This window comes from Camellia sinensis, chromosome 5 (assembly GCF_055761805.1).
Source record: "Camellia sinensis isolate YWXY chromosome 5, ASM5576180v1, whole genome shotgun sequence".
Classification (NCBI taxonomy): domain Eukaryota; kingdom Viridiplantae; phylum Streptophyta; class Magnoliopsida; order Ericales; family Theaceae; genus Camellia; species Camellia sinensis.
In genome coordinates, this window is record NC_138965.1 from 162,582,383 (window position 1) to 162,593,385 (window position 11,003).

Sequence of the window (11,003 nt, forward strand, 5' to 3'; positions counted from 1 at the left end):
TAAAATTTTGATTTAATTTTAATTTAAATTATTTATCTACATCCGGAAGTAAAACTAATAGAAAAAATATATTTTAGTCATTAAATTTAATAAAAAAAAAGATATTTTAAATATTTTACGAACATTTACGTTAAATTTAATGACTAAATATTTATTTTTTCATCAATTTGATTTAACAAGAAAAAAGAAAAAAAAAAAACTAGCAGTGTAGATTAAAAATAACTCAAAAAATTAATATTTAAATTGACAAATTTAAAAGCTTCAAATTTATTTTATTATAGTTGTTTTTTTTCTTTTTCTCTTGTTTTTGGGTAATGTTTTCACACAAAAAAAAAAAAAAAAGACCAAAGGGTATATGCGTCATTTGAGAAGTAAACCTCTTGCGGCTATCTCCAGATTCCCTTTCTGTGTCTCTGTGGCGGCGTTCACTGGTCTCCGAATACGATCTCGTTGAGGAGAGAAGTCCACTCTTCTTCTTCTTCTTCTTATTCTTCTTCTCCTTCTTCTTCGTCTCACTCCAAAATCCAGCTTCTCAGAGAGAGGTCTCCGAAGCTTTTCCATACAAAAGAAGATGTCAGGGAAAGGTGCCAAGGGTTTGATAATGGGGAAGACTCCTAGCAAAGACAAAGACAAAGACAAAGACAAGGACAAGAAGAAACCCATCTCTCGCTCCTCCCGAGCTGGCCTGCAGGTCCGATCTCTCTCTCTTTCTCTCTCTCCCTCCTCATATCGATGCATTTTCTCTATCATTGATTTTAAATTTGATCTTTGTTTCGATGCTTCAGTTTGTGCTTTCTTGACCTAGTTTTTGTGCTGTTTTCTCTGTATATTTGGGCTTTTTTTGCTGTTTAGGATCGTTTTGGCCAATGTTCTGTTTGATTAGGGCTTAGATTAGTTGATTACATTGTTGTAACGGCATCTCTAGTAAATTTAAAAAATTTGAGTGAAAAAAATCCCAAATCCCTTTCCATTCTTTTACTCAAAACTAGCTATATCAAATGTTTGCTCAAATTTTTCAAGGCTGTTTTGTGGCTTTAAAATTTACCAACTACTCTGCCTTTAATGATGCTTTCACTCTAATTTATGCCTAAATATGAGTTTTTGCCTATTAAAGTGCTATATTAATTACATATATAATATGTTTACTATACTTATAGTATATATACTAGAAGTTGTGACACAAAAAAGTTAATTATAATTTATAACATGAAAATCAAATCTTTACAGTAAAATTATAACATAAACATAATTAGCAAAAAAAATATAAACTTTGATTTTCAAAATTCTTATTGAAAATCAAAGAGGATAGTTAATTCACAAAGCAGGCAGCTACTGTTTAAATATATTGTATGCCCAATTACGACTTAATGTGGAGAGTGTGCAGTTATATGAAATTTGTGCATCTTCATATTTGACTTCAAAGTCAAATGAAGACAAAATAATTTAGACAGTAAAACATTGTATTATTTAAGGATAAATTTGGCATAACAAAAATCTACACAACATAAAGAAGCAGGGAACACCAAACTGGTGGTCTCCTTGTATATATTAGTGCATAGATTACTTCTCTCACTTATTTTTTGTATTGTAAAATACATTAAAAGGTTGTATCCACATCCCTTCCTATCACGTGGATGGCCTCTCCACCTTGTGAGTGAGGGGGTTGTGACATAATGGACGTAGACTAGCAATTTCGTAGAACTTTGGGTTTAGTTTTTGAGTAAAGTGTATGGTGTGTAAGAAAACAATATTAGACGGTTATTTTGGTTTCATGCGAGTGAGATTGGTGATTGGAGAAAGAAGGTGCAAATGGATTAACAGAGAGAGTATTTGTGGGGTTGGGAATGGTTGATCTTCATTAAGTTAAATTGGAGAGTGAGTTGTGGAATTGTGATGTCAATAAGATTGCCTCAATTTGAGGCAGGGGTGGACTTCTGGGTTTTTGTGAAAAATGTCCCCTGTTGTGTGTTGTTTGTGATGATTTAGTTTTGAACTTCTAACTAACAAAAACAGAAATCTCACGTTGAACTGGGGAAAATTTTTGATCTGCTTGAACTGGTGGAGGATGTTTTAAGAATCACATGCTCTATTATGTGGAATTTTATTTATTTAGTAAAACAGGAAATAGAATCCAAGGGTTAGCCAAGATTGATGATAGAGAAACCTTGTGTGATATTGTCTGTTGAGTTTTGGGAAGGAGCTCGTTTCTAACATAATAGGAGCATTTGGGGAGATGCCTTTTGAAGTCTTGTGTAATTACCCAATACTCGAACAACAGATGATGACCTACGCATGGAGTTGAATTGCCTTAGGCCATGAAAGAATAGACGCCCACACAAACATTTTAGTTTAAATTTGGGTGGATTGATTTGAAGTTGAAATTAATTAATATGCTGGAAGGGTGGTTGTTAAGATTTCTAATGACCAACCTATGGAAGGATAGAGTTAATGCAAGGGAAATATCATGTTTCTAGGAACCTTGTTCAATGTAAACCCTTTTGGGGATGCCTTTTATGCAACTCTCTCAACAACTGTTATTTGAAATGCCTCCTTTATAAGTGATGTGGGAATGCTGTTAGAAATTTGGAATAAAGCTGCCTACTATTGGTTTTATATTGAGATAGGTTGCAAAAAGCTAGTAGGGTTGGATGAGCTAGAAGAAAGATTGTGGGATTTGTAAGGAGAAATTGAAATTGGCTTGGGTTGTTAAGTGTTAGGTTACAGTATTTGAAGAGAAATTAAGTTGGACTTGGATTTCTTTGGACAACAATATAATTAAGGGTTTTAGTGTGAATTAAAAAGCCAGATGGTAGGGGTTGCCCTCCCTTTAATCAAAGTCACAATAGTCAAAATTTAAATTAAATGAAGGTCCTACCAAAATCATAGGGCTTAAACCCATTTCGAAATGTGGGATGCACCAGCAGAAGTGTTTTGGTCCACTTTGACAACATGGATCAACTAATTGGACCAATCCAAGGATGCGGGCCCACAATGGCACGTGTTAAAATCTAAAAAGAGTTAACAAAATTGATTTTTCAACTTTATTTCCATAATAAGACATTTTCTGTTATTATAGAAATTTGAATCATTTAAAAAATTCAAATTTTTACTTTGCTTGGTTTTATTTTTTCAAAAATACTTTTCAGAAAATTCTATTTTCTTGTTTTCGGTATTTTTTTGTTTTTATTGAATTTTTTTAATATTTTAAGCAAATTTTTTTTTTTTTTTACTTTTAGACATACCTAACATAAATATACTTAAAAAGTAAAAAAATTATGAAAAAAACCTTTTAAAAATTCACTAAATACCAAAAATACAAAAAAAAAAAAGAGAATTCAGTACATTTTTTGTATTTTTATGTATTTATTAATTTTTTAAAATATTTTTTCACAAATTTTTTATTTTTTAAATACATCTAAGTAAAGTGCATCTAAAAAAGTTTAAAAAAATGTTTAAAATTTTAAAAATATTCACTAAAAATAAAAAACACGAAAATAAAAAAACTCAATTTTCAAAAAACTTAATCTAAAAAACTTAAACGAAACACACTAATTGGATTTCCAAATTAAAACCTTGGCCAACATACTACAAGAGCTCTCAAGCGTTCTTCAAGCCACGCATGGGGGATCATCAAGCATTTTAACAATGTGCATCTATGGCCTTTCACATCAAACCACACTCTCCGTGTTAAGTTTACTTTCAAGCTTTATCTCTTCAATTTGGAGAGATTAGTTTGAGGTTTGTTTAAGATCAAGCTATTCTTCCACCCTTGATCAAATCCTTTTCTTCAATTTTCTTTGCCAAAAGGAAATGGAAGAAGGCAAATGTACAACACATCATGGTGGAAGAAGTGAAAGACAGTCAAAGCCTACTTGAGTCTCAGTCTTCAATTGCATTGAAGGTTTTGCGCCTTGTGCATTAGTCTTTAACAGGTTGGGCCCTGCTAATATAGTCGATAAAGGGACAAGTTTTTAGTAATGAAGGTTAGTCTTTTCTTGGCTTGATGACACAAGCGAACCACCTAGGATTGACAAGCATAAGAGAAGGGTAAGGAAGATCAATGGTTGATTTTATCAAAGAAGATGAAGAGAATTGAAACTTGATCCCTTCTTGCATGAAGCAAATGATATCACTCTAAGTTAGTACTGATGGTCCAGTTAAGGCCAAAAGGAACACTATTGTATTAAGGATGAAATAAAAAGCTAGAAGATGACTATTTGGTAAAATTGTAGATTATATCATGTTAAAAAAAAAAAAGAAGACTTCAGACTAATTAAACACCCCTCCCCCCTCCCTTTTTTTGTGTGGTCAAGATTCTTCAGAATTTAACAGCCTGTTGTTTGGTAGTTTTCTCATGTAAAACTGATGTTGGTGTTGTTTGTGTCCCTTTAAATCAATATTGTTAAAATCGGGATCCTACGTTGGAGGTGTTTATAAGATTGGATCGTAGAATCGGATCGAGGATCATAAGATCCTATCGAAAAAGACAAATTACATAATAATTTAATTTAAATAAATATTTCTTAAAAAATATACACAAAATGAGCCTATATTCTATTAAAAAGAAGTGAAGATATTGTAAAAAATATAATACTTTATATAAAATGTACATATAATATTATACAATAGAAAACTCGATGATAAAAGTTTTGAATTTCATCAAAAAAGAAGGTGAAGAAGAAGAATTTTATAACAAAATACTTTACAATCTACAATAATGCATAAAAAGTGAAGAAAAAATATTTAACGAAGTTGGATATGAAAATAGATTAAGAGCGCAAAAGAGCAACTTAACCGAATGATAAGGTTTGCCGTTAGCATCTCTGGTGGAGCGGATTCGAGTCACAAAAATAATTTTTCCAAAAATTGGGATAAAGGTACAATCATCTTACCCTCCTTAGATTCCGCTAAAGTTAAGTTTGTTTTTCTGATTAGTTAATTTTCTTAAATTACCGCAATATTTGAATGTTTGTTTCTTAATTTGTTTTTCTTAATCTATTTGATTCAACATTACTTAATTTTTATTATTTATTTTGACCACATAAATTGGTATTTAGACAACAAACATAAAATTTATAATAAAATATATCATACAATACAAAATAAGGCTCGTAAATTAGATCGGATAAGATCGGATTCGGGTTGGGATTCCACAATTCTATAAGATCCCAATACCAAGATCGAAAGATCTTACTGATAAGGAATTTTTTACACGATCTGGATCGATTGTTCTCAAATGGATTGTAAGATCGTAGGATCATAAGATCCGGATCGGGATTCTGATTACCATGCTTTAAATATTAATAAAACTATCCTTTAGCCTTTAGGCTTAATTATCCACCCCCCCAAAAAAAAGGAAGAAAAACTATGCTTTATGCTGGAAAAGGCAAGCCATCAACGGTTATATGCAGCAATGATTTTTTTTCGAAAACCGATATTTTTTGTCCCCCTTATTGGGTTCAATGATATAAAGTTGGCACTATTTCTTTTGACTGGAAAAAAGTGTAAAACTTGTTCATAAGCCCCCAAACTCCAAGCCCTTCATTTGCAGCTTGGAAAGTGTGATGAGGCAAGGAAATCAGCAACTTTAGTTCTCTGTCCTAATTTCATCTATGATGCAAAGAAAGCCTAAATGTTTGAAACAGCAGGTAGAAGTTACAGCCAACTTAATTATGTACAACATTGAGTGACAACCTTTTCTGAACAATATCAAAGAATGATTGTGGTTACCCGTTTTAGATGCCACTGATTCTTTATTATTTTATCTTTTGCCCCTTCTACTTGGGCCTACAGACAAAAGGGAATAAAAAAATTTATAGATGGAAATTTGTACTTTGTGGCTGTACTATTCTCTATCGACTTGTTGATGTCTCTTGGGTATGGCTTAGAATTCTGCTACACTGTCAATTTGTCGATCTTTTTTGCCCCCTTGATATGTGTCAAGCTGTTGACTATGATGCTGTTTAGTGAAGGTTCATTTAACAGTGGCTTTTGCATGTGTAAGAAACCTTGTGGCATATGTTAGGTAATAAGTGGTAGCTTAGAAGGTGTGCATGAAGGTCCTGTAGGACCTGTACTTGTTGATAGTAATGCTACAATAATATTTTTTTGTAGTGCTTATCAAAAGTTTTGCACATGCAAAAACCATATACTGAAACAAACACAAGAGTCCAAATTCAATACAATTAAGGTTAGTTTGATAGAATTTGTTTATCATAAATTGTAATAATGGAGAAACAAGAATAATTTGTTTTGATGAGGGTGGATTCTTGTGCAATGATACCATCTGGGAGCGATATAAAATAAAAGATGTGTTTGATCTATAACTTGTTTCAGTATTTTTATTCTATGGTGCTTCTTACCACCCTGTAAGTAATACAGTTGTGTTTCATTTACATAATCCAGTTTAGTGGAAGTGTTTAGGATAACATAATCCAAAAAGTAGCACAAACATGGACACGTGACACAACATGGACATATTGACATGTCGATTTTCAAAAAATGCAGGACACAATATGCCTGGGACACATTAAAATTTACAGTAATGCTAGGGATCATGAAAAAAATATCATGAAGATGATCATGAAAGATTCTCCACATTTAGATTATCCATACAATAAAACACTACACATTAAGCACACACTAATCAATGAATGAAAAATCTTCATGATGAATTTCATGATATATTTTTCATGATCCTTAGCATTATTGTAAAATTTATTGTATGCCAAATATATAAATAGTTCGTTCAAACGTAATGAAAAAAATGCAATATAAAACTCATTAAAATTATTAAGTCACATATTTCATAACCTGAACATCAAGATATCATTCATGTAACAATTGCAAAACAATATTGAATTACACGGTATATTCATCTTATAAATGTTTCAAAACATATTCAGAATGCATAAGTTGTATTTCGAAGAATATAAATCATTGTCACTATGACAAGATCCATGGTCGTGTTCCGAGAGTTCAAGAAATGTCACCAAAGTTTCTGAGAACTGATAAGTGTTCGACTTTCTATAGCTCCATCCTTTGCCAATAAGCTAGTTTTTTGAGCCAACTTCTGAAGGATGCCTAAGGCTACATTATTAATAGACCCATTTCTGATCGATCAATCTATAGGTATTTGTCATGATTTTGATACTCGCAATAAACATTGTTCTCTTATAATTTGCTGCATTGAACTATTATCAGTGTCTCCAGGGGTTATATGCCGTAGTTTTGTTTTGTTTTGTTTTGTTTTAAGCTAACGAAATATTTATGCAATATGTAATGTGCAGTTTCCAGTTGGTCGGATCCATCGTTTGCTGAAAACAAGGTCCACAGCACACGGGAGAGTGGGGGCCACAGCTGCTGTCTACACAGCAGCTATCTTGGAGTATTTGACTGCCGAGGTGTTGGAGTTAGCGGGCAACGCAAGCAAGGATCTCAAGGTGAAACGTATCACTCCCCGACACTTGCAGCTTGCAATCCGAGGAGATGAAGAACTTGACACCCTCATCAAAGGAACCATAGCCGGTGGAGGTGTGATTCCTCATATCCACAAGTCACTCATCAACAAATCATCCAAGGAATAGAGATAATGAAGAGACTGGTATAACTTCCTTTGCCTATCTTCTCTCTCCCGACAAGTTCTGTACTCCTATGATTAAAATGGTGGATTTGTTTTTGCTTTATGAATCCGTGCATTTGTGTAACTAAAATTGTCTACTGTATTAGATCTAGATAGGTTATCTATTGGAATTGACACAGGATGTGTATGCTAAATAACCTTTAACTAGGCTTTCATTTTAGAAATGTTTTTATGGATTAGCATGAAACATTGTTCATTATGGAATATTTAGATTTGGGCATCCCCATTTCATCATTCTGATTGAGAAACAGCAGAAATGGTTTGGGCATTGACATAGATGATGGTGAACAACTGAAACATTATGTAGACTAGCGTGTGGCAGTCCTGTTTGGACGTAACCACAAGAGCCTCTAATTACTGGGAAGTCAGACATGAGAGGCCTAAATGTATTCGAGAATCTAGAAATCCACTGGTGACCATGAGAGCCTTTAAATACCGGGGAGCTAGACAGGAGGGCGTAAACAGGTTTCCAAATGGGGCAATGATAGGTGGTGTTCTAAAGTAATCACTAATGATGTGGCATCTATTTTTTTTTTTTTTAAAAAAAAAAAAACAACAACGCTGTGGTAGTGGGTGGGACCCAGGGGCGGATCCAGGATTATGACTTTGGGGGGGTCAAAGTATGTTTAACCTCTAACAAATAAAATTTGAAATTCAATACCAATTTCTACTAACATGGAAAAAATCAATAATGTTACGATAAAATATTGAACTATATATTCCTTGTTAACATAGTTGAGTACTAAAAGATGATTATACAATTGAGAATATTTTTTTGTTCATATTCACTTACAAAAAGTAGTAATTATTTCTACATGCATTTATATACTAAAATTAGGCATCTTCAATTGAACTCGATGCTCTTTCATAATATCAAAAGCATGGATGATAGAATCTACATCAAACTCTCGTTCAATGTCTTTTTCAATGTACGTAATAAGTAACTAGCCAGAAAATCATCTTCTATCCTATTGCGCAATTTAGACTTAATGAGTTTTATAGTTGAAAATGCACGTTCTGATGTAGCAGTTGAAACAGGTAAAGTCAACACAAGGCGGATCAATCCATCAATAAGAGCATAACTTGTCAATTTTTTTGTTTTTGCCAACAATTGACATAACTCAGAAATGGTTGACAGTTTCTGAAACTCGGGAAGTATGGAAATATCAAGCTTATAGTTTTCCAACTGATATTTCAAATGCAATTTTTCTTGCTCGGAGAAATCCATGGGATAAAATTTATTTGCAAGTTTGCAAATATCCTCAATTTTGAATGATCTATAATCATCCCTAGGATTCAAAGCTGAACTTAGAACAAGCAATTTCATTACATCCTCCTTAAACCTATTGTTTAATTCTTGTAACTGAGAATCAACTGTAACCATAAAAATATCAACTCGAAAATGATGTTCCATGGTGAGTTGATCTCTTTCAGAATGAGATCGACCTCGGCCTCCTTTATAAGGACAACTCATATCAGGAATCTGTATACCATGATCATTAAAAAATAATTTAATTTTCTCCAACAATGAAACCCATCCATCTTCTCTAAATTTTTAAATAAGTATCTTCGTTGTAGACACCAAATGCATTGCATTTAATATATCTTGAGATTTACTTGCAAAGCTTGGCAAAGATCATCAGTAATCTCCATGATATTCCTCATAAGATGTAAGATGAAGATAAACTCAAAAGATGTAATGGAATCATAAACTCCATCTGCCTTAGTTCGTTGATTCGATTTGCTTCTATCATTAATTATGTTTCTTAGGACTGCACAAGTAGCACTGAACATGTTTATCAAACTACAAATTGGGGGCTACTTTATATAATTTTGAAATTATCTAAAAAAAATTTGGGGGTACGAACTCCTATAATTTTAAATTATTTTAAAATTTCTAGTATAATATATGATATTTTTCAAATTTTTGAGAATCCGCCCCCTAGTTCCATCCTTGGTGGGACCCACTGTCACATTATTAATGATAAAATTAATTAGTGCTTTAAAATACCATTTTTAGTGATCTCTATCATTGTTCCTTTTTTATCAGGTTAGGTTCTAATAATCTGTTTGGTAATGCTTTGTTTGAAGTTTTCCTTCCTCTTTCATGTTGGACCTTCTTTCTCATGGGTAAGCAAGAGGGGTATGATGAGAACTTTGCCTGACTTGAAATAAATAAATAAAACCAGTTTTTAGTCAGTATCCCCACTCACTTGAATGCTCATAATTAGTTCTTTATTTGAACGTAATAATTAACGCAAGAGGGGTATGATGAGAACTTTGCCCGACTTTAAGTAAATAAATAAAATCAGTTTTTAGTCATCGATATATATGTATTGTGGGTGTTTAGAAAATGAGCTCTTATGTAGGTGTTTTTAGTTGTAAAATATTATTAGAGAATTTTTTTTTAGTGTTTGGAAAGATAGTTAGATTTTTTTGTGATTGAATATGATGTTTGTGAGAGAAAAAATAAAATGATTATGAGGTTCGATGTGATATTTTGTTTAGATTTATTATTTTTGATTTTACAAAAACTTTGTCTTTTAGTAAAAAAAATAAAAATAAAACACAAATAAAAATCTTCCCAAACACCGCCATTGAGTATCTCCACTCACTTGAATGCTCATAATTAGTTCTTTATTTGAACGTAATAATTAATATATTAGTGAATGAGAAGAAATATTTAGACATATAATTAGTGATATATAGGCACTGTTTGGAAAGTAGATTTTTGGGGTTTTTTAGGCTTAAAACTTACAAAAAGATAAAATAGGCTAAAATAGTCAATAAGATAAAATGTCATATCAAATACATAATCATTTTATTTTTTTTCTCATAAACATCATATCTAATTATAAAAAAATTCAACCATCTTTTCAAATATAAAAATTTTAACTTTCTAAAATAACCAAAATCTAAAATAGTCTATTAAAATAGTCAACTTTCCAAACGAGGGCATAAATAACATTCTTCAGAAAAACAAGAAGAAATTACAATTCAGCCTGTTTGATTAAAAATATTTACAAGTTTCACTCACACAAGTTTCTCACCTTCTGTGTAAAAAAATAGAGCAAGAGTTGCACTCCCACAAGAGTTTACCACTACTTTAGCGAGTTTACTTTACATATACACTAGGAAATTCTTATTTAATATTCCTATATACTTGTATAGGTGAGACTTGTTGAAATTCTAGTGAAAGAGTGTCAAAAAATTGGACTCATTGTGATTCCTTTCATTTTGAAACAAAAGGTACATCACTTAGCTCATAATTTAAAAAAAGTTTTCCCAATTATTATGGATGAGATTTAGATACAAAAATTCAGTATGCATATCGTTGTTATAGATGGTAACTAATTAGAAA

General features: G+C 32.0%; 2 protein-coding genes across 2 annotated transcripts; one reads left to right on the forward strand and one right to left on the reverse strand.

Moving 5' to 3' along the window:
- The first annotated feature begins 309 nt into the window (after window positions 1-309).
- LOC114276071 (putative histone H2A variant 3) lies at window positions 310-7,876 on the forward strand. The gene is made up of 2 exons (XM_028217796.2): window positions 310-691; window positions 7,290-7,876. The coding sequence occupies exons 1-2, from the start codon at window positions 572-574 to the stop codon at window positions 7,584-7,586; spliced, it is 417 nt and encodes a 138-aa protein (XP_028073597.2). The 5' UTR covers window positions 310-571; the 3' UTR covers window positions 7,587-7,876.
- Window positions 7,877-8,537: 661 nt separating this feature from the next.
- Window positions 8,538-9,436, reverse strand: LOC145791836 (uncharacterized). The gene is made up of 2 exons (XM_082872283.1): window positions 9,260-9,436; window positions 8,538-9,125 (listed from the first exon to the last, which is right to left on the reverse strand). Exons 1-2 carry the CDS (start codon window positions 9,434-9,436, stop codon window positions 8,538-8,540), a joined length of 765 nt encoding a protein of 254 aa, XP_082728409.1.
- Between the last annotated feature and the right edge of the window lie 1,567 nt (window positions 9,437-11,003).